This window comes from Prionailurus viverrinus, chromosome D3, assembly GCF_022837055.1.
Source record: "Prionailurus viverrinus isolate Anna chromosome D3, UM_Priviv_1.0, whole genome shotgun sequence".
NCBI lineage: Eukaryota > Metazoa > Chordata > Mammalia > Carnivora > Felidae > Prionailurus > Prionailurus viverrinus.
In genome coordinates this window covers 59,164,658-59,188,277 of record NC_062572.1, presented here as the reverse complement: position 1 = coordinate 59,188,277, position 23,620 = coordinate 59,164,658, and the positions used below count along the sequence as shown (strand labels likewise).

Sequence of the window (23,620 nt, the reverse complement as noted above, 5' to 3'; positions counted from 1 at the left end):
TTTGGAGTCTCCCTCTCTCTTTGTCCCTCCCCGTTTGCACTCTGTCTCTCTTTCTCTCAAAAATAAACATTAAAAATTTTTTTCTTTAAAAGAGGAAACATAGAAGAACATGTTTGCGACCCACGTTAGGCCACAAACTCTTAGACACAACACCAAAAGAGACTAGGGTTGAGAAACTGAACTTTATCCAAATTGAAACTTTTTTATCTGTGAAAGACATTGAAAAGAAAGACAAATTACAGTTCCTCAAAAGGTTATGATTTATCATGTTACCCAGCAATTCCATTTGGAGGTATTTACCCTAGAAAAATGAAAACTGAAGTTCACATAAAAACCTGTACGTGACTATCTGTAGCAGTCTTATTCACACTTGCCGAAAACCAGACCAGGCTACATAATCCTTCAACAGACGCACAGACAAACCGTAGCACATCCCTGCAATGCTACGGTGCTCAGCAATAAAAAGGGACCAGCTATAGATACATACCACAACTTGGATGAATCTCAAAAGTGCCCATCATGCTGAGTGAAAGAAGTCAGTCTTATAAGGCTATACTGCATGGTTCCAAAAAGAATTTTTTGTCTTTCTCAAAAAGACAAAACCATAGTCATGGGAAGAGATCAGTGGTTTCCAGGGGGCTACAGGTAGGTGAAGGGCTTAACTAGAAAGAGCTAGCATAAGACCTTTTCTGGGACATAGGGCTGTTGTGAATCCTGACTGCCATGGTCACTGCTCATGAATTTATAGATTTTACAACTCACAGAACTAACTGGACACCAAAACAGGTCAGTTTTCCTCTATAGTAACACACACACACAAATTAAAAATAAAATTAAAAACTGGACACGACAGCACAATCCACAAACACGCAGATGTGCGCACGATGTATCCGAGTGGGGTGGCTGGCATCCTGGGTCTGATGAGAGAGTCCTCAGGATGGTCATCTCTGGAGTTTCTTAGAAGGTAGAGAGGCCAAACTACACTCAGCTGTGTCTTCTGTGCATTAGTCGCAGTGAGGATGCAGAAGGGAGCCTAGAAGCCTCCTCTTCCAATACTCCCTTCATCGTGGCCCCGACACAGACTGAGTGGGTGGAACGTAGGCACCAGGGCACTTATTCAGCAACAATGCTCTTTGCTCCCACCTGTCCACACAGATGGTTTAAAAAAAAAAAAATAACCCAAACAATGCAGGCAGATGTCACCGCTTTGAAAACATTCAGGATCTGAATTTAACACACCTTCAAAACAAAAACTAAAATTTGTGTTCTCATTTTCTTACTGCTTAAGTTGTTTAAAGTATGCACAAGAACTCCAGAACAAAAAATTGCCAACACTTTTCCTCCTTCCTCAGAAGGCATTTTCCGGCAATGATTTTAGTTGCTTCTTTCCTTTGGGAAAGTAATCAAACACTCTTACTTTTGTTTTGTACTTCTCTGACTAATTTAAACCATTTGCTCACCGCTGCAGATTTATGAGGTTGCCAGCTGCCGGTTTATTTCACTTTATTTTTTACACATCCCTGGCAATAAAAATAGCCATAAGACAGTGGAAGGGCAGGTCAAACCCACCTTCTAGGAGCTGATGGCTTTCTTCCATGAGCAGATGCTAAGGGGATGAGCACAAAGAGGTACCTTTAATTTGCTCTTCTACCATGTGGATGAATTTATTGATGATTTTACGGTCACCGTTTGGTTTCCCGGGGAAAAAGACATCAAACAAAACTACTACGTAATAATCCCAGCGTTTGTTTTCTTTTTTTGCTTTCTCCCAGACAGTATCCTGCCAGCACCGCTTGAAGTATACTTGCTTTGCTATCTGAAAACCAGATTTCAGAGAAAAATGGAGAAGTCTCATTTTTTTATGAACCCAAATGCTTTGGTGTTTGGCCATCTCATTCACCTGCAGATAAGACTATAACAAGGAATTATTTTGCCCTGTGAGTTTTGAACAGAACCCTGGCCCCAGCTGTGGATAAGAATCCAGCCCAGGGATTTTGGTGACAATCACACAAAGGTGGAGCACTTCGAGCTGAGGCTGGTTTGTGCACAACTTGCATAATCTCCTGAGACCATGGCTTTCTATTCATGTCCTTATTCTTATGCAGGGATTTTTTTTCCCCCTTTACTTCTCAAGGTGTCTTGATTGTATTTTCTTTCATTCTTAGGACTACTCAGTGAAGCACGTGGGGCAGAAAATATTGCATCAACTCTGCAGAGGAAGTGAGGTGCCTGAGGCTACGTTGGATCAACCAAGGCAGAGCTGGAGGACCACCAAGGCGCTGCTCCTACTTTTCCAGCACCGTCTCCGCAATTCAGGGCTTTTCAACCAAAAATGCAAAACCACCAGGGTTCAGGTGGCTCAGGAGCCCAGCTGCAGGGATATTCTGGTTCCCTGGCACTGCTGATCGACCGTGGTTCCCAGGCTCAGGTTTGTCTGTGTGTTTGGCACGCACTTGGACAGGGACTGAACAGCACGAACTGTCTGAAAAGGTGCTATCATTCTGTATATGCAGCCAAAGGGACTGTTTCTTTCTTTCTTTTTGTTTAATGTTTATTTGTTTTTGAGAGACAGGGAGAAAGCATGAGTGGGGGAGGGGCAGAGAGAGAGGGAGAGAGAGAATCCCAAGCAGGCTCTGTTCTACCAGTGCAGAGCCCAACACGGGGCTCAATCTCCCGAAGTCCAAGATACTTGTCCTGAGCAGAAATCAAGAGTTGGAAGCTCGAGTCAGATGCTCAACTGACTGAGGCACCCAGGCGCCCCAGGGACTTTCTGTTTCTAGGATGCTGGCGGGCCTGGCAGCCAAAACGAGCCACGTTAAGTATCACTTGGGACCATCCAGTCATGCTACCCTCTGTAGACACAGACCGTATAAAAATTAGAAAACCACAAGAAAAAAGGAAACCCCTTCATACTTCCATTTGTGATAACCTGATGACATTTTACTTGGAAAAATATCATTAATACTACTTAGAGATGGCCCCCAAAATGTGTTCTCAAGTTTAATACTCTTATGAAAAATTACTTCCTTAATGAAGTTAGTCAACCGCTCCCTCAGGTTTTCGTGGCACAGCCGGATACATATCACTGGGTTGCTAAGCAAAGCCACAGGATGTAATTTAATACATCCTAATCACATTTGGTACCCAGAGGTTTCAAATGGCCCTATTAAGCCGTGGTGCCAGGCTACCGTGCCTGTGTCCAAGAAGCAGACAGTTTGTTTGGCGAAACGCCCTTTGGGCACAAGCTCGAAATCTTATTATTAAAGATCTGTAAATACACAACAGCCATCGCTTCTCAGTCCTGACTTAGCTCCTAAACAACAAGCCCAGAAAGTAAGCTCTGGCTAATGGTCCAGGACATGGATCTAGAGTATCTAGGCCTCTCAGGTCCTGGAGATCAGTGGCCAGAGATGGCAGGTGACAGATGAGTGTGTCTGGTTTCCACTGGAATCTCCTCGGCATGGCTGATAAGAAGTGAAAAATACACACGGGCAGCCTTCAGATGAGACATTCTCCATTAGGGTGAGGTTTGCCTCCAGGGGATGTCTGACAAAGTCTGGAGACATTTTTGGTTGTCGCTGGGGTGGTATCACTGGGTGGGTGGAGGCCAGGGATGCTGCTACCCGTCCTACAAGGGAGGGGACGCCCCCACAATAAAGAACGGCCCCAGCCAGAATGTCAGTAGTGACAGGGCTGAGAAATGCTGTTTAGATAAAAACTGGTAAAAAAAAAAAAAAAAAATGTGCAAGTCCATTTGCTGTTGTGACTCAGGATGCATTTAATGAGCTCGCATAGCACACTGAACTCCCAGGCAGGGTCAGCAGTGATTTCGACGGCTGTGCCCTCCCACAGAAAACCATTCCACACATCAGCCACTTCTGGGGCCACGCCACAGGTGGCGCTGTCGGGGGGCCTGTGCTCCTCCGGGGGGGCTCCTCATGACCTTTCAGATTCCTTCTTGTTCTTTCTGTCGCACGAGTTCCGGCACAGAATACACTCCATTCCCAAGGCTCAGGGTCTACACTTCAGACTCAGACTTCATACTGGCTTGTGGAAGCCAGGCACAGACTGGTACTGGGACTCTCTCCTCATCTTGAAGGTGGGGAACAAAATAGCCGTACCTCCTGAGAATCTGTGTAGAGCACCCGGCTTGCGCCCGGGCCCACAGGAAGAAAGCTACGGAAGTCAGGTTTAGTGCTGTGGTGGTGTTTCTGTACGATCAGCACTACTGTTGTTATCATTATTCCTGTCTGGATCGAAAAGATATTCAATGGGGCACCTGGGTGGCTCGTTAGTTAAGCGTCTGACTTTGGCCTGGGTCCTGATCTTACAGCTGGGGAGTTCGAGCCCTACATTGGGCTCCACACTGACAACGCACAGCCTGCTTTGGATCCTTTGTCTCACTCTGTCCCCCTCTCTTTCTCTCTCTCTCAAAAATAAATAAACATTAAAAAAAAAAAAAAACAAACCAGGTACTCATCTGGAAAACAGGAAAAAAAAAAAGTGATTTGAGTTATTCTAAAATCTCAGTAACTTACTGTATCTGAAACTTTCCCTACCCAAGGAGAGCTACATTTCAGGAAAGAAAAAGGCAAAACCCAAAGGAATCAATCTCTCCTGATGGACTTTCAAGTTCTCATGACAAGAAGGGGAAATATTTTTAAAAGGGGAAGCTGTCATTTTTTCCTTCAATCAGCCTGGCTCTGGCTGCATTTGAAGCCTCTCTTTGTATGAATCTGAAGCTTTTGCAATCGCCGAAAGACACTGTTAAGTAAATAGGACGGCTGGAATGTGTGCGAGGGCCCACCACGCAGTTTGTTCTAGATGAAAGACACGTTGTACTTGGTTCATCCAGGCTGGCAGCCCCCATCTGCCTGGGGGCCAGCCAATGCCCTTCTCCTCCCTTACTTCTCCGGGGGCCCCAGAGTGGGGCAGCCTCACACTGAGGCCTGGCCTGCCTCCTTCTCACCGTCCAGTAGCTGCCTCAGTGTCCCTCTCTGTATTTGCCTGCTGTCACCTGCTCTCTCTCCTTTATACCCCTGCCTCAGTGGGCCACATGCCCTCACTCCGTGGCTGCGAACCTAGATACATTCACCTGCTCTGCTTCCTCGCCTGACTCCAGGGCTCCCGGCTCCACTTTCTCTCCAGCCAGAAGGCAAATGCAGGCCCCACCTGAGATCCGGCTCCTGGAACACAGCATGTGTCTGTTTCTCAGAGTAGAGCTGCTTAGGCCTTGTACTGGTTTCCTAGAGTTGCCATCAAAATACTATAAACTGGGTAGTTAAAAACAACAGAATTCTCTCCGTCTGAGACTACAAATCTGACATCAAGGTGTCAGCAGGGCAATGTTCTCTCTGAAGGCCCTGGGGTGGGGGGGGGGGGGGCGGCGGAATTCTTCCTCATCCCTTCCTAGTTTCTGGTAGTTGCAGGTGGCCCTTAGTGTCGTCCCTTGGCTTGTAAACATCACTCCAATCTCTGCCTCAGTCATCACACAGCAGTCTGTTCTGTGTGTGTCCTTGTGTGTTCTCGGTCTTCACAGGATAGCATTCCCCTCTCTGTGTCTCTGTCTAAACTTCCCTCTTCTTATAAGGACATCAGTCACTGGAGTAGGGCCCACCCTAATTGAATATGACTTTATCTCAATTACGTCTGCCAAGACCCTACTTCCAAATAAGGTCACATTCTGAGTTTGTGGGTGGATGTAGATTTTGAAGGGATACTACTAACCCAATATAAGCCTCTAGGAGCACAGTTTTTCCTGAGGGGCCTCGTCTTTCCAAAGTACAGAAGCACGCCTGGCCTTCTGGGTTCAGACCCACTTGGCCCCAAGGGCTCCACTGCTCCTTCCCACACTTGGGGCCATGGGTGTGCCTGGCAGCTTGGCCCGGGCCCTTCCTCACTGTCAGGGGCTCACCCTCCCTCTTCAGCCAGCCTTCACTGGTCCCGTCCACTCTCCAGTGCTGCAGATAAGGCTGTGCACCCATGAACCCCAACTATGGGAAGGCTTTAAAGGAATCCAGGGCTCCTTGCCACTAGGAGGATGGTGAGAGTGTCACCTAACACCACAACGCAACACCCTCACATCCCCACGGTGACCCAGTCAGGGGGCCCCAGGCTCTGTCGCCCATCTGGCAGAACCTGCGGGGTCCCTCGCTCCCCTCACGTGTTCTCCATGATTAGAATAGGAGCTTTAACTTGCTGCAAAGTCATAGCAGCCCATGGTGGAGGCAGAACGGGGCCTGGATGAAGAGCACTGAGCCCAGCAGACCACGCAGTCACAGCAAGTGACCCGTCTCCCTCCACTGCTGCCATTCAGATCAACACCTGCTCAAGGGCGGGTGGCATGGGTTCTTCAGTGTGTCACACAAAACCTATCTCTGCACGTCCCAACGAGCACCGAGAGTGAAAGAGAGCCATTCTCGTGGGTGGGAGCACACAACGAAATCCCTACTTGTGATTAAGCTTGTTTGGTTGGAAAGGTTATTCTTCTGTGCTGAGGTAGGCGAGCACGGTCAGAAAGCAGGCAGTAAATGAACCAGACAGTGAGGATCACTGAACTTCATAGGCCAAGCAGGGCTTCCCCCCACAATCCAGAAGTTAAAAAAAAAATGTGCGAATTATTAACATTATTCAGAGTTTGGCTGAAACAGAAAAATGGCAAGGCACCCTGCGGAGAAAGTCATATTGGACACAGTAATGCTTTACATATGGGACATGTTAACAGAGCACAAATAATGCTTGAGAGAGCTTCTCTTACCTCAATTCCTTCTTTGTTTAAGGCGTATTCATCGAAATTCAAAATGGCTATCTTAATCGTCCTCGGTGGGGGCAGCACTGTCAGACCGATATTAATAGCATTGCTCCTCTTGGGGTCCAGGACGATGACCTCCTGCCTTTTTCCATCTGCAGCAGTTTTCTTGGTGATAAAATAAGGAGAATCCAAGATTAATGCATCATCTTTGGTCCTTTCTGTGTTTCATTATTAAAAGCAAACTCACTACTTATTTAGAGATGAAAACAAATGGCCCTGATTCAGCTCAGGACTGGCTACTGCTCAGCACAGAAGAAAGAGATCAGGGATTAGCTCTGAGAAGCCGCCAAGCATGGGTCAGCAATGGAACTTCACGAGTCAGACACATTACAAAATAAAATTGATTTTCCTTCAATTGGGAAAAATGTGATATTTGGCAAGGAAAAAAAAAAACCTGTTTTTTTCCATAGAGGCAGTGGAAACAGAACTAAAACCTCTCAAAGTTCCCTTCCTGCAGGCTGCAAGGTGTCGGAATGTGCCTTGGTTGGCCTTAGTGCACATGGTGTGTGCCGAGAAGACAGGAGTGGTGAGGAGAATCCGGCGTCGCTGGCCTGCCAGCCCCCCTGCATCCCTGGCCACACTGTCTCAGGGAATCCCCTCACCATTTAAACATCCTGTGCCCCTCATAATGGAGCACCTGCCACACTTAGACATCTGGGTGGCTGCCCATTGGGCAGCTGAGGGGGCGCCTTCTGAGGAAGGGAAGCAAAAGGGAACCTGCTCAACAAGAATGAGAGATGAATGGGCACAGAGGCCAAAGAGGGAGACAGGGGACAAGAAGCGTCCAGGTGTCCTCAAAGAGCCCTAGTGAGTCTGGCTTCCCTGCTGACCTGGGTGCTCCTTGGGGGCAGGTTCTGGGCTGGCACATGACTTGGTAGAGCCTACCAAGTATGGGACTTGGTAAGCCAACATGTGTCCAGAATCGAGATGACAAAGCCCCCACCCTTCAGCTCTCAGGGAGTTAAGGGCAGGTGGCAACGGAGGAGAGGGGAGGAGTTCTGCCTCAGCTGGCACCCTGTGTGCGCTCAGATTCCTCCCCTGGGACAAACAGAGCTGGAAGGATGACTATTTTCACCTATGTAACAAGCCCAAGCCCAGGTTGATAATGATGAGCAAGGCACAAGGGATGTCCGGAAGGAAAAGACACATTCAGCACGGTGATGGGTGTGCTCCCCATGGGCAAGGGCTCAGTGGCGGGGTGGTGGAAGAGGTCAGGCTCTGAAGGAGTTGACGTTGACCTGGACCCTAGGGAATGTCTAGGGGAGAGCCTGGAGTTGGGGAGTGAAAATAAGGAGATAAGAAGTGGCTTTGTCTAGCTTGCTGGAAACTGCCAGGGATGAAGCAAGAGGTTTGGGGGCCATATGCAGGGACCTCAGGAACCAGCTGCTCCGATTCTGCTGCACACAGGCCCCAGCCGACTGGCTGATGCTGCTGTCAGTCTCTTGCACTGAGGACCTCCCTACTGGCTGGGCCTTCGAACAGCTGAGCTTTCTGGAGAAGCTGGCCTGCTTTAACACTGAAGGCTGCAAGCTGGCAAGGAGAAATGGACTGTGGTTCCTTAAGCCCTACTAAGCCCTTCCAAACTCAATTGCTAAAATTCTATTTTAAGTCTTTAAATATGCATTTGGGAATAAATTAAAATTTCCTCACGAAGACAATAACTGAAAGCATCCCCAGCTGTTTTGCAGCCTGGTGGCCAGGAGGAACAATTCTTGTGGGTGTGATCAGGTTTGAATGCCCAGGGACATGTGGCCTAGAAGCATTCCACTCTGCAGGGCAAGCTTATCTGCTGTGTATTTAATCAAGTAAGCTTATTAGGAGCCCCTGATATTCAGCTTTTAAATCTAACATATTATTTTGTGTGTGGAAAGCTAAGAAGGAATGAGAAAAGGCTTGGCAAAATGCTGAAGGCAGGCAACAAAGAGGGATGCCAGGACACGAGGCCTGAAGATGCTTCAGTAGACATCCTGTGAGCATAAGGAGGGCAGCATGGATGGCAGAAGGAGCCTGGGACCTGGCATAGGAGAGGCAACTACCCACAGCCAGGCTCCAATACAGGAGACATTTCCTGGAAGGCAGGGATTCCCTGGGAATCATTAGCTCTTAGCCCCTCATCTATATAGGCCCTCTTTACTCCAAGAGCCTGGAAAGATGCCTGAGCAGACTCAGCCCAATCTAGCCTTTGTGCAAATGAGAAAAAGATGCCTTCCCTGGGGAGACACAGCCCCATGGCAGCCTGCACAGCACACAGCCTGCACACACCTATGTGATGGCTCTGAGCCGGGCATGTCCTTGTCTCCATTCCCAACAGCATTCAGTTTATACCAGTGAACACACCCACATACTCTCCTACAAGTCAGGAAGAAGCAAGCCCCTGAGCATCCTGAAATAACAGGGACAGCTGTCCCCAAAGGTGACTCCATGTGTTTTCAGAGCACTTTGACCCACTTGGTAAGGGAAAGAATAAGAATTAAGGTAATATCTGAAATTGAATTGTTCAATCTCTGGATTTTATCCAAAAGGTGTTTTAAATGCTGTTCCTCATCATTAACAGACTCCACTAGAGGCCACTGAGCACCCAAGTGCCCTGGCGTCCGTTCTGCCCAAGATGAAGGAGGAGATCATGTGGGGATGCCCGATTCTCTCCTTCCCTTCCACGATAACCTAGAGCAGTACCTGCAATAAGCCAAAGTTTTCTGTGCCCAGGAGCACATCCCCATGTCTCAGGATTAGCAGTCATCAAATTCGATCCATTTTAATTGTCATTCTGTGATCAAAGTCCCAGCTCAGCAAGTCTGATCTTTACTATGTCCTTCACATGATCCTGCGACACTGTTTGCAGGGCCCTATGTCTTAGAGCAGGGCCCTATGGGTTCTACAGAGTAGACCCCATCCCAGGAAGCTGATCATTAGGTGAATCTGGGGCTGCAGGGAATGGTCATAGCCTTCTCCCCAAGCATTGGTAGTTACTAATAACCACTTAAATTGACAATCTCCTCTATGCTTCTCAAAAATCCTGCAACTCTATGGTCTTGGATGCTGCCTATTTGAAGCCTCTTCCTGGAGGGGCACACTTCTGTCTTCTTGGAGGCTAGACCTTCAGTCTTCTTGCACAGCTTGGGAGAAAGGAGCTGAATTGCCTTAGTGACCTCCTTCCTGACCCTTATCCAAGGTCTCTGCTTGCCTTTATAGCATCTCTTTCCATGGAGGGTAACCTCTTCTCTCACCAGTTTGGACCTTACACCGCCTCCCCTCCTCCCTACAATCTTCTTGGCTGAATCAGAAACAAAAACAAACAAGCCCTACATGGCATACAAGACTGAAGCATTTCCCCAGAGACAGTATTTCTGGAAAGGCAACTGTTGGCACACTATAGGATCCCTGAAAGTTGGGGCTTCAAAGGTGGTGCTATTCTATATTCTGGGCATTACTGCCTGGTTCTGGTCAAGAGTTCAGCTTAACCAGGTTTTCTGGAAGCAAAACAGAGCCTGGCTTCTTCCCAGGGTGCCCCATACCCCTTAAACAAGTTCCTTTTCCCCTGAACACTTATGGACATATTTGGAAAAATGGCATGTACAGAGACAGATCCACAGTGGTTTCCCCCACACTACCTTACTACCACTCTTTTGCTGGGGCAACTATCTCATGCCAGAGTCCAGTGTTCCCATTTCACTTTCAGCCAAGTCCTAATCTAACATGCTATGCCCAGAGCCTGGGCCCAAGGGAGCCTCTTTCTAGCAAGCCTTTCTTCCCTGATGGTTCTCGAGACTCACTGAGGTGGAGGACCAAACTTTGGCTGATTGACCTTTTTATCAAAAAGTAGCAGAAACAAAATGGAATCCAAGGATCACATGGACAGACTCGGGAGCCCTGAAAGTTAACTTCAGCTGGGATGTGACCATTCATGGCTGTGTGACTTTGGCAAGTCACTGGACCTCTCTGTGCTTCAGTTTCCTCTCTGGCACATATCTTGCAAGGTTTGCTGTGAGAATGAAATGCGACCATGGATGTAAAGCAGCAAGAACAATGCCTGAATCACGGTAGGCACTACAGAGGTATTTGCTAGAACTATCAGAATAGCATTACTGGAGAGTGTTATGCTAAGTGAAATAAGTCATACAGAGAAAGACAGATACCATATGTTTTCACTCCTATGTGGATCCTGAGAAACTTAACAGAAGACCATGGGGGAGGGGAAGGAAAGAAAAAAGGTTAGAGAGGGAGCCAAAACGTAAGAGACTCTTAAAAACTGAGAATAAACTGAGGGTTGATGGGGGGTGGGAGGGTGGGTGATGGGTCCTGGGGAGGGCACCTGTTGGGATGAGCACTGGCTGTTGTATGGAAACCAATTTGACAATAAATTTCATTAAAAAAAAGAATAGCATTACTGGAATTAATACATGTAAAGCACTTATGACAATGCTTGGAACATATTACTTTCTAAAAATTAGTTCTTAACTATTTCACCAATGACTCCTTTTTATCATTTCTGTTCAACTGACATTTTAAAAATACATGGTCTACCAGTATATATTTTTCATGACTAATGTGTCTACCACATTTGCTGATCAAAGACATCTACATAAATAAGAAGGTCAGATCAGATCAGTGTCCTTACCCTGGAGAGTGATAATTCCAGAGGAAAGTATAGAGACTCAATATTCAATTTAGCCTATAAAGCTCTTGCCATGGATACGGACAACTCTCAAGGGGCTTTCTAAATGACTGAAAATAGCTCATGGGTGCTTATTAGAGTCTGCACAGACCTCCAGGCACATGGAATCCCAGAAAATGAGCATTCCTTGAATGGTACTAAAGATCTTGCAAAAAAGAATGTAGAGAACACCTCGGTTTCTGTTTTTAACAAAGAGAGTATCATGGTGATTTCCACAGGCTAAATTCCCTTCTGAGGCTAACAGACTGGTCTCTAGGACTAATTGAAAGGAGCATTCTGGAGAAACAACAGGAGATTCTCCTTTTCCAGGAGGCATGACTGCTTCCATGACTGATGGCAGATGGGTCAACATTAAGTGACTCATTATCACTAGATAGGAGAAACTCAGCATTATGTATCTGAGAAGAAAACAGGACTGATCAATCTCCTGACACTTTCTGAAGGAAAACCAGAAAATGTAGTTTATTTAGATCAAAGCACAATGGTGAGTGCACAAGAGAATCTTCAGTGGTACTTCTAAACATCAGTGATGCCTGGGCATCATCCTCAGAGATTCTGATCTCCTTGGTCTGGAGCAGGGCACAGGGATCATAGATGTTAAATGATCTCTCATGCATCTAGAGAGACTGATTTAGACTTTTTGAAAGTCTAACGGCTTTTGAGACAGGCCTGCTGAGTAGAAAGTTGTTCTTTAAAGAGGAATGCAATTTAAAAACAGGAAACAAAAGGGAGGGATAATAGAACATTTCTTAAAATAGAAAACAGTAACAGGGTCCCCTATCCATTCGAAGACACAATAAGGACTGGCCCTGCCATTTTTATGAATGACGTAGGATCAAGTCCCCACAGCTACAGACAATGCAGGGAGTTTTTCTTGATGTTAAAACGACCCTGACACCCAACAAATGCCGAGCTCATCCCAGTACCGGGAGCTAAGCTGTCGATGACGGAGAAACAGTTTTTCCAGATTCAGGGGTAAACCAGCTTGCAAGGCTCTGGGGTTGGGTGCAGCTGACTGCTGAAGGCAGGGCCACACATCCTGCTACAGCTAACTCCATGCAACCACATCATGGGTGCGGTTCTTGGAAATAAGACAGAAAACCTGGATCCATGTCTCTACACAGCCCTGGGGCTTCTGCCCGTGGCACATGCATAAGGAGGTCCAAGGTCCAGAGAAGGACCACAGTGAAGGCGGAAACTTCCCCATGAGGGGACAGTATGAAATGAGAAGCACACGTGGAGGCATGCCATCTGGGCAGGTAAAAGGGCTTGCTTTCCAGTGTGTTCATCCTGCCCTGAAGAATCACCCCCTTCGACTTTTTAAAGACTGATTTTACTAGAAATAAAGGATGCAACATTTAAAGAATGGATATTCAGTATACAGAACTTGCCACCCCAGAGGGTGCTGTGACCGAACACGGAAACTGAACTAAGGATGTGATTTAGTCAACAAATACCCCTCAGCTGGAGAGCACTCCCATGAAATGCACGACCTCTCAAAATGCTTCTCAGCATCGCAGTCACAGACCCTGGGTCTGGCTCAGCAGGGCACTGGCTTTGCAATGATAAATCATTCCTCCTCACTCTCCACTAACTGCCAAGAGAGTGACGCCACTGGATATTTTCAAAACTGCCTGTTGAGAAAGTGACAATGACAATGAGACCACAATACAGATGTCATAAAGATGTGACAACTGTGGAATATTCCTAAGTCCTTGTAACAAGGGAGACTGATACACATGGGCAAGCATTAAGGCAACAACGACATCACCCAACTATGTTTGCATAAAGGCTGACAAACCTGTAGCTAGGAATAGAGTTTCTGAGGAACTTGGCAGAATAGGCTTGCCTTATCATGAAGCTTAGGGAAAAAAAGCATTCATTTCCCAGTTCTTCTGCAGCAGTCTTCCATAGTTGAGGCCGGCTGCGACACAGCTGCCTTACTGATGGTAATGGAGTATGTCTAGTACCCTAACCAGAAGACCTCTGAGAGAGAAAGGGAGTGCTCTACATACATGCTGGGACAACAGGCATACACCGGGCCAACCTGGATACATTAGATGTATGGTCGCCCCACTGAAGTCCCAAAGTTGGGTTTTCAATTTCCATATGATAGAATTCAGGTTTTATGAGGGTGATGTTAAATAAAATAACATTTCAGTATGTCCTGAACTTGAGTATAGGGTAGGAAAACTTGACTCCCTTCTTGGGAGAATAAAATGGATTGGGGGATGGGGGAGTCAACGTGGAACACAGTGGTGAAGGGATCAATGCCTCCCTCCTTGGTGCCTCATTTATCACTTTAAATCAATGGTGCACAACTTTGGTTGAGTCCCTGAGGTGCTTTTAAAAATAACCCAGGCTGGGGCTCACCCCAGACCAAATAATTCATCATTCTTTGAATTTTCTTAAAAAGTCACTGTGAATAGCTTCTGATATGTTTTGAAATGTCAGAGTAAATAAAGTTGAAAAAAATTCTCCAAACCCATTTTGCAATCCCCTCCCCATGATAAACTTAATGAGCCCAGGGGAGGAAGACAGCATTGAGCCCTCAAAGGGGAGACCAAGTCCCTTTCTTCCTTCCAGTTTTCTCTTCCAGTCCACACCTGTCTTGTGTACTGTCTGTAACTTAGGACATAAAAACTGCCTTTTGGGAGCAGGAGGGACTTTGCTGCTCTTGATTAGGCACATAGGATGAAGGCCACTTCCTGGGGCTCCTCAGGATGATACGAAGTCCATGAGGGTACATCCCCATACCTCCAGGGGCTTTCTGCCCTGACATCATTCTCTGGGGTCACTCCTGTGATCTTCTATGTGATTCACCGCATCTCAGACCAGCAGTAGGAACACAACACGATGAAATTTAGCACAGGATTTCTGTCTTTCTCCACAAAACATAATTAAAGTCATCTTACTAAAAAGCTATATATATTTCCTTCTGAGACAGAAAAATAGATCCAGTTCCAAAAACTATTTGGAAAGGAAATACAAAAGCATATTTTCCTGTTCTTATTTCCATTAACTGGTCACCCAGCCTTGGATCTGGAACATGAATCTTTATTTTGAGGGGTGACCTGGATGGTCAGAAGGATGCTCTGGAGCTCCGGTCTGGTATAAGTTTTCTGACAAAAACCAAAACCGATTCCCTTTGCTCTGTGCTGGCTTGTGAAGTCTATTTCATTTTTATTTGTGTTGCTATTGTGTTTAATGAATAATGAATGAATTCACAAGCCAGAATTCAGAAGTGGTTGTTTACAGCTGTGCTGTATGAAAATCATAGTCAAGGATTAGAAATGGAAGTAAAATTGGTTATACCTGCATTAATAGCATACACATAAAGATTCAACTCTCCAATGTGATGTATTTTAATCTTAATGTGCATTTTTTACCTTTTGTAACATTTGTAAATTAGTTCCTTCTCACGTTTCCTATCTCCGCCCACCCTGCTCCCAAGAACAGAGGTATGGGTTCCTAGGTCCCACTGTAGGACATTCTGGAATCTGTTTGGTAAAATTTTCAATATATTACTTTTCTCTTATGCTCTCATTTTAGAAAAACTAGGCAAACATTTGTTCTTTAGCCAGGCAATCAAGCATTTTAAGAGGTCACCACCTACTTCAAACAAGAATAGAACTTCAGGCTACTGAGAGGGCAGTGACCAGACTCTTGTCACCAACCAGAGTAGAGTCAAGAGAAGGAGGGAAGCGGGTGAACTGCCCATTTTGGGTCCCCTCAATGAAGTTTTTAATCTTGCTACTTCCTTTTGTAAAAACAAAGTCAGAAAGAACTTCACTGCCAAACTGTTACTCCCTTTACTTCCTCCAACTCAAATCAAGGGCCAGAAACCTAAGGGTGTTGAGCAACCCGTGGAAGCCCAGAGGGCGCACCAGCCAGACCAGCCCATGTGAGGAGGTGGTGGCTGAAGGAGACCAGCCAACTAGATCAGTAGGTTGGAGGGTGGTGCGAGTGAGGGTGGGCCCTGGATAACTCCGGGCCACCAGAGACTGCTGTTTTAACCAGCCAGGAATAGTTTCTCCCAAATGCCATGCTGCACTGGAAGAACTCAAGGGGACACACGAGTGGCTCAGCACAACATGCCACCAGTCCTGGGAAAGTCAGGACACATAGACACTGAGAGGGGATGCCCAACCTCACTTTCCTAGGTGTCATTTTCTGGAGAGGACAAAAGGGGGTCTACTTTCAGCGGAAGGAGAGGACTGACTGGACATGATGTGCTGAGTTGGATCCTAGCAGTTTGGATTTACAAACAGGAGGAAGCTTTCATTTTGAACTGAGTGGGGGGGGGGGGGGAGTGTTCTTGAGGCTAGACCAGTTGAGATTCACATCCTTGCGGAGACTAGGCAGAAATCGACACCAGGGCGAAGGCCAATTCGGGAGGAGCAGCGCCCCTGGTTCCAGGCCCCCCTAGTCCCACCCCTCCCTAGGCACGAACTCTGTCATTTGGCTCCTTGTCTGAAGGGCCCTCTTGTCCTGAGAATGTTGCACCTACTTTTTGATCCGGAATTGGTCGGGGAGTCCAGCTCAGGCAGCCGTGTACTCACCCGAAATGATGATAAATGGAACACATGGAGCTAAAACTAATTTATGGTAAGTTCTTGCAAGATTACTCTAAATTACCGTGTGGTTACATCGGAAGTTCAAACTACCACTACCATCCACTATAACCAATCAAGGTGAGAGTAAATAGCCACATCTTCTGGATAAAGTCCAGGTGGTCGATCAATTAGCAAGACTACTTTCCTCTAGTTAACATCAGCATCTACTGGTGGGCTCAGCTAATATTCCCTGGTTAATGTTTTTGTCTTTTCCTCTGGGTTATTTGGTTCTTTGAAAGCTACTTTGCCTAATGGTGTTAGGAAGCTGCTGTCCATGTTGGCCATGAAGGGTCCCATACTCATTTAGGGTATGGCACAAAGACTCATCTCTTAAAGGTGTTTATACCAACTGCCTTTTCTTTCTTTCTTTCTTTTTTTTTTTTTTTTTTTTTTACCATATAGCAAAAGCAGCATGAAGGGAATTTTATATACAACACATCTCCCAGTCCTACTCAACAGCGGAAAGTAACTCTGCAGATCAAGAAGCATTTGGGATGCTAGCGGTACCTTTGAGACGGACAGTTCCTTAGACTTGGACTCAAACAGGTGCTCCAGCCTGGAAGTGTCCACCTTAATAGGTTCCAGTTTCGACCACAGGAATTCTCGGCAGCGGCGGTTGTTCTTACATGGCCACTCGAACGGCCGCACTTCATTCCAGAATAGACGGATGGTCTTCTTTTTCTTTGTGAATGCCGGCTGACCCCGGGGTACCTGGGGCCACCCTAAGCCCTGAGGAGCGTTGAACACTGGAGGAGGAGGAGCCAATAAATTACCGGGGACAGGAGGGGGAGGCACGCTGTCCAAAAGGGGTGGTGGGGGCGGGGGAGGCAAACCCAGAAAAGTAGGTGGGGGCGGGGGCGGTGGCCCCGGAGCCTCCCTAGGACCCAGGTCCACATCCAGGACGTCGACGTCATCCTCCTCCCCCAGGTCGGTGAAATCCATGTCTTGGATTCTCAGCTCCCTCGGATTGGCCATGAGCTGGTCCCAAATGTAGTCAGATTCCGTCTTCTGCTGTGCGGATGCTTTCTCTGGGATTTTGTCATTAGGCTCGGCATCAGGCGAGATGGACCCTCTCCCCAGGTCCCCACTGTTGAATTTCTCGGCGAAGGCTTTCACGCTGCCCCGATTGTCCAGACAGCCAACGTCCACCCTCCTGACGCTGTCATCCTGGGCCAGAGAGTTGGCCTGCAGGGTGGATATCCTGCTAGCCAGGCTGGCTACCGCCTCTGCGCCTGGCTCAGTCCTCCCGGTCTCGCCCTCTCCCTTCTCCTCGTCATCCGTGGGCTTTCTGTTATGGGCATACAGCATGTCCAGCATGAACCGTTTGTTGGTGAGGATGTCGCCACACTGTTCATTTACACCGGCATCCTGAACACCTGCGGACCACAAACCTGAAAGCATACAGGAGGAAAAAAAATGAGCAAGTGGCAGGTGCCTTAATCCTGTGAGAAACCAGTTAGGTAATACAGAGGCTTTATACAGAGAGAAAACACTGAAATGAAGTGACTGAAGAGGAGGTGGTCCCGGTTGACAAGATGCCCATCAAAGTTGCAATGACCTGCTCCAGGACCCGACTCTGGTAGGTAGGAAGCTGCTCTTGGCTTGCACCTTGGCTCATAGGAGTATTTCCCCCACTTTTCCTGCCTACCCAGGACAGCTGGTCAGGACCCACCTAGCCACAGGTAACTAAGGGGCTGCTGTCCTAACTAGACACAGGGAGGCAAGGAAGATGCTCCCTCCCCCGCCACGGGACAGGTGTTGGAAAGGCTGTAGAGTTATGTCCATCTCCCGGCTACTCCACACGTGCACCAGTGTGGCTCAAAGTGCCTGGGGGGACGCACAAACCCTTTAAGTCCATGGTCACCAGTCTTTGGGAAACCCTTACTGCTGCCTGGTAACCTCATCACAATCTCTTCTGGGATGACTCTGCCTACCTCCTCTCTCTCCTCCAACCTTCCCACTGTCACACATCTTCACACAAGCATGGCCTTGCTTCCTGGTTCAATAGCTTAACAGAAGAAGTCAGGGGAGATGTTCCAGGGCCTTATCCAGCCTCCCCCTGCCCGCACCTGAACCCCAGCCATGGCCTCTCTCCTGTGACTAGCGAGAAACCATCCCTCCTAGCAGGGTCAATGTTCCATGTGTGCATTTGGAAGCCATTCCAGTGGTTCTCTGTCCCGCATTTCCCATGCTCCCCCCACTAGACCTTCCTGCTGGCATAGAAGCATGGCATAATTTCACCCACCTTAAGACAAAAACATCTCACTTGACTCTCCTTAGCCCTCCAGCTATAACCCAACTTTTCTCCTTTCCTTTAAAGTAAAGCTGCTTAGCAGAGTTGTTTTGCTCATTGCTCCAATTTTTCTCTCTATTCTCTCTCTTGAACCCAGCCTAATGAAGTTTCTGCTCTCACCACCTTTGAAAGCTGCTCTTTCCCAGGTGGTCGAAGACTTTGCTGCTGCACTAGACCCAGCAGACGGCTCCCTCCTCGACTTCTGTTCTTCACTTGGCTTCCAGAACATTGCATTCACCTGGTCTGCTTCCTTTCTCCTGGCTGTCCTTTCTCAGTCTGCTGTGCTGGTTCCTCCTTATTTTTAACCTTTAAATGTTTTTGGACCTCTTGTGTACTTGGACACTCCCTCTCTTAGACACCATCTCATCCAGCCTCAGGGCTTTAGGGACCACCTCTGCTCTCACCCCCACCCCATCTCGGAACCTGCTTCTCCTGAAGCTAGCTGTTCCCTATCTCAGACATGGCAACTTTCATCCATCTTGCTGCCAATTCCAAAAATCTCAGGGTCATCTGATTCCCCCTGTTCTTTTATCCCACACATCCAACACAACAGGGTGTCTTGTTAGCTAAATCTTCCTGTCACATCCAGAATCCAACCAACTTTTCTCATCACCTGCCCCGCCATGGCCCTGGGCCGACACAGCATGGTTTCTTGCCTGCAGCACTGGAGAGGCGCCCCCCAGCTGGTCCCAACTTCCACTCTTGGCCCCTAGAGTCAGTTCTTAACACAATGGCCATGGGATATATTGAAATGGTTGATCACACCTTTCTGCTCAAAGTCTTCTAACGGTGCTACATTTCACCAAGACAAAAAGCCAGTGTGACCTTTCAATGTTCACAAGCCTTGCACGAACCCCCCTTACTTTTCTTGACAAATGTGCCTGAACCTCTTTAGCTAAAGTAGCTGCTTGACATTCCTAACCTCACCAGGCATGATCTGGCCTCAGGGCCTTTGCCCATCCCGGGACAAACTGCACCCATTTAAGCACACAGTTTGCTTCTCAGCCTCCTTTAGGTCTTTGCTTAGACAGTATCTCCTCAGTGAAGTCCTCCCAACTACCTCGTTTAGAATTATGCAACACTCCCTCCCTCTCCCCAGAGCTATTTATCACCCTTTCCAGCTTTAGTCATCAGAGCACTTATTACAGCCTAATTTTCCACACATTTTCTGTATTTATTTTATTGTTGCCTTTGTCCTAACACTAGTAAGCTGTCCTCTTCGTTGTAATGTAAACTCTCCAAGGGCAGGGATTGGGTTTTGTTGTTGCTGCTCACTGTTGGATTCTCAGCATCCACGATGGATCAATGAATGAATAAATGAACAGTCAGGAATGTTATTCCTCTGAGTTTGCTTCCTAAGGGCCAGCAAGGCTGTTTGGTAGGCATTCAGGAAATGAGTTTCATCAGATACCCAGGGCCTCTGTGGATACTTGTGTTGAGGGATGGCAGAGACCTAGGCCAGAGACTTGAGCATTTGGAGCTCTTGTTCTGCCAAAGAGGATTGTCCTGATCAAACACACCAGGGGATGCACTGGTCTGTCTCACATGGCTCTGACTTCATCTTAGAGGAGGCATTCACTGAGGAGGCACAAAGGCCTCCTGGTGCTCTGTTTCTTCCAATGTAGCTTTATCCTCTGTACCTTGCTCAGGAGTGGCCTGACCTCACCAAAGGACCAACACCAGAACAAGGAGCCCTTGAACCCTCTTGCAGGTTTCACAAAATACACTTAGGAGACAACCACCATCAAAGAGGGAGGCGATGGCACTTGAGGACATGATGGGAACATCTGGGTATTTGCAGTCCCTATGACTGGCCAGACAGTCCTGTAACTAGGAAGACAGTTTTGAGGTCACGGGGCTGCTGCAGGTGGAGTGGCTGACTGGTCTCCTTCCCCATTTACTGGGAAAAGTAGAAGTTTTTTATTTTGCCAAAAAATCTCTTCATTCACTTAGGTCTTCTTATATCGCTATGTAGTATATGCTTCTTTGTCTCTAGCAATTTCCTTGGCTCTGAAGTCTACTTTGATCCTAATATAGCCTCTCCTGCTTTTCTTTGATCAATGTTAGCATGATGTATCTTTTCCCAGCTTTTAACTTTCCATCTGCCTATGCCATCATGTAGGAAATGAGTTCTGAACACATGGCATATAGCTGGGTTGTATTTTTGTCCACTCTGCACATCTCCATCTTTTCATTTAAATTATTGATATGTTAGGGCTTTAGTCTGCCACTTTTTTAAAATTCATTCTGTTTGTTTTAGTTCCTGTTTCATTTTTTTTGGTCTCCTTTTCTTTGAACACTTTTTTTTTTAGGATTTCAATTTGATTTATAGTGTTTTTGAGTACCCTGCTTCATATAATTTTCTCGGCAGTGGCTCTAGGTATTACGATATGCACACTAACTTATCTGTCAGTGTTGATATTTCACTAGTTTGAAGCATAGAACCCTTACTTCCATTTAGAGCCCTTTACCCTCCCTACTTCAAAAAAATGTAATTGTCTTAAGTATTTCATCTACGTATAGTGGGCACTACATCTCATGTGTTACAGTTTTTGCTTCCACCATCACATACTAGATTTAAGAAACTTACAAGGCAAGAGACAGTCTTTTCTACTTACTACTTTTATCCATTCCCCTGTTATTTTTCTTTCTGAAATTCTGAGCCTTCTGTCATCATTTCCTTTCTGTTCAGAGAACATTCTCTCATCATTCCTTAAGAGTAGGTCTTAATTTGTCTTAGTTTTTCTTTAAATTCTCTTAGTTTTTCTTTAACCGAGTATGTCTTTGTTTTCTCTTCATTCTTAAAGGCTACTTTTGCTGGAGTTGATAACTCTAGTTCAAGGTTGATAACTCTAGTCTTCGAGCGCTCAACAAATGCTGCGCCACTTCCCACTCACCTCCATGTTTCAGATGAGGAACTGTTTTGCCATGGAATTGGTGTTCCTCTATAGGTAACACTTTGTTTCTTCCCAGTCCCTTTCAAGACATTCTATTTTTGGTCTTTAGTTTTCAGAAGTTTGCTTATCATTTGTCTTGGTGTGAATTTCTTTGGATTTATCCCCATTAGTACTTGCTTAGCTTCTTAAATCTGTGGGTTTACACCTTTTCCCAAATTTGGGAAATTTTCAGTCATTATTTCTTCAAACATTTTTCCAACATTGCATACTTTCTCCTCCCCTTCTCAGACCCTGATGAAATGAATGTTAGCTCCCTTGACATAGTCTCACAAGTACATGAGGCTCTGTTCATTTTTTCAGTCAGTTTTTTTTCCCCTCTGTTATTCAGGTTGGGTAATTTCTACTCATCTGTTTTCAACTGCATATATTATTTCTTTTGTTGTCTCCAATCTACTATACGGCCCAAGTGTTTTATTGTGGCCATTGTATTTTTTCAGTTCTATAATTTCCTTTTGGTTCTTTTTTATATCTTCTATTTCTTTGCTAAGATATTTCATTTCTTTTACATATTTCCTGAATATTTATAACTGTTCACTGAAATATTATCATGATGGCTGTTTTAAAATCCTTGTCAGGTAATCCCAACAACTGGCTCATCTCAATGTTGGCATTTGTTGCTTGTCTTTTCCCATTCAAGTTGTGAGCGCCCTAGTTCTTGATATGATGAGTGATTTTAGAGTGTATCCTAGACATTTTGGGTATTATTTGCTGGACTTTGGATCATGTTTAATCTTCTCTTTCAGCAGGCAGTCACCCTTTTTAGGTGTGCTGTACAGGTCTTGATGGGCATAGATGTTCAACTCCCTACTAGGTCCAACTGTCACCACCCTAGCAAGAGGGTTGATTCACACTGCCTCACTGCAGATGGGCAGGGTGGGGGTTGAGCAACCTCTTGACCCCACGGGCATACTTCCAGTGAAAGTGGAGCACTTACATTGCCTCCAAGTGGAGGGGAAGGCTCGGCTTCCCACTGGTCCCTACTGATTCTGGGTTGGGGAAAAGAGATCGCAGACTAGTTCCACCTCCAACCACATCATTCTACCTTGTTTATGTTGGGTGGGGATGGAGGTTGAGCTCCCTGGCTGGGCCCAGATGGTGTTAGAGAAGGAGGGCAGGGGAATGAGAATTCTGATCAGTCTTCTTCCACTGCTTAAGTCTGTCTCCTGCTGGCTGAAGGTGAAGTCTTAGATCTCTACAAGACCCCACTGACACTTCCCCAGTAGGGAAACTGGGATGCCACTTGCTTTTGCCCTGTAGTGGATAGAATATCAGTTCCCCATTAGGAGAACTACTCCAGCAAGGAAATGAGAGAACACCATCTGCTTCTGTTGGGCAGGGGGCAGAGGACTGCCTCTCTACTAAGTATTTTGACAGCACAGTGCTCATCCCAAAAAGTGACCTACCTAATGCCCATCACCCATTTAGCCCATCCCTTCATGCACCTCCCCTACAGAAACCCGTTTCCATAAGGTGGAGGTTATAGAAGATCACCTCTTCTTTGGTCCCACTAAAGCTACTGGGTTGGGGAGGGGCAGGACAGCAGATTTTCAATTAGTGCTTGTCTAGGGTAGGGAATGTATTAACAGCCAAAAAATTTTCTGTTCTGTTAGGCAATCCTTTCGCCAATTCTTGGCTATGGGAATAGGATTTAATTAGAGCTTTACTGCCATGTCATTCTAGCCCAAAGGTCCTTAGACAGTCTGTCTTCTTTCCACTTTTCAGAGTCCCCCTATAATTGATTGTTCTGTTATGCCCAGGGTGTTGATATTTTAATTGTTAGAGGGAGGAACTGGGAACAATAGAGCTGCTGTATCTTAGCCAGTTGTCTCTTCATTCAATTATTCATCAACAGTTTTGTGAGCCTCTACTGTGTTCTTAGGCCTACCGCAAGGAAGTGAGGACTCACGATAGACAAGACAGAAATCCCGTCTTCACAAATTTTATATTCAAGTGGAGGTAAAAGACAGTTATACAAGTCATTTTTGCCAACTGTAACGAATGCTACCATAAAGTCTCTCATGCGGATGCCATGGAGCAGAACATGGGAAACAAAAAGAAAGCCACACAACCAGAATAAGTTGAGACTCTTTCAAGACCTACAAACTCATTTCTGAGTAATGGATACTATCATCAGAAAGAAGACTGAGTCTGGGCATTGAAGAGGGCACTTGTTGAGATGAGCACTGGGTGTTGTATGTAAGCGATGAACCACGGCAATCTACCCCAAAAACCAAGAGCACACTTTACATGCTGTATGTTAGTCAATTT

The 23,620-nt window shown here is 46.4% G+C and overlaps 1 protein-coding gene across 4 annotated transcripts in view; it reads right to left on the bottom strand.

Annotated features, from left to right (window-relative positions):
- FHOD3 (formin homology 2 domain containing 3) overlaps nucleotides 1-23,620 on the bottom strand; it is a 470,296-nt gene that overhangs the window by 42,272 nt on the left and 404,404 nt on the right. For all 4 annotated transcript variants that reach the window (XM_047828303.1, XM_047828305.1, XM_047828304.1 and 1 more), the window contains 2 exons: nucleotides 16,610-17,493; nucleotides 6,758-6,916 (listed from right to left, as the gene is read on the bottom strand). In XM_047828303.1, the coding sequence (XP_047684259.1) occupies nucleotides 6,758-6,916; nucleotides 16,610-17,493 (1,043 nt within the window). The remainder of the gene's footprint in view (nucleotides 1-6,757; nucleotides 6,917-16,609; nucleotides 17,494-23,620) is intronic.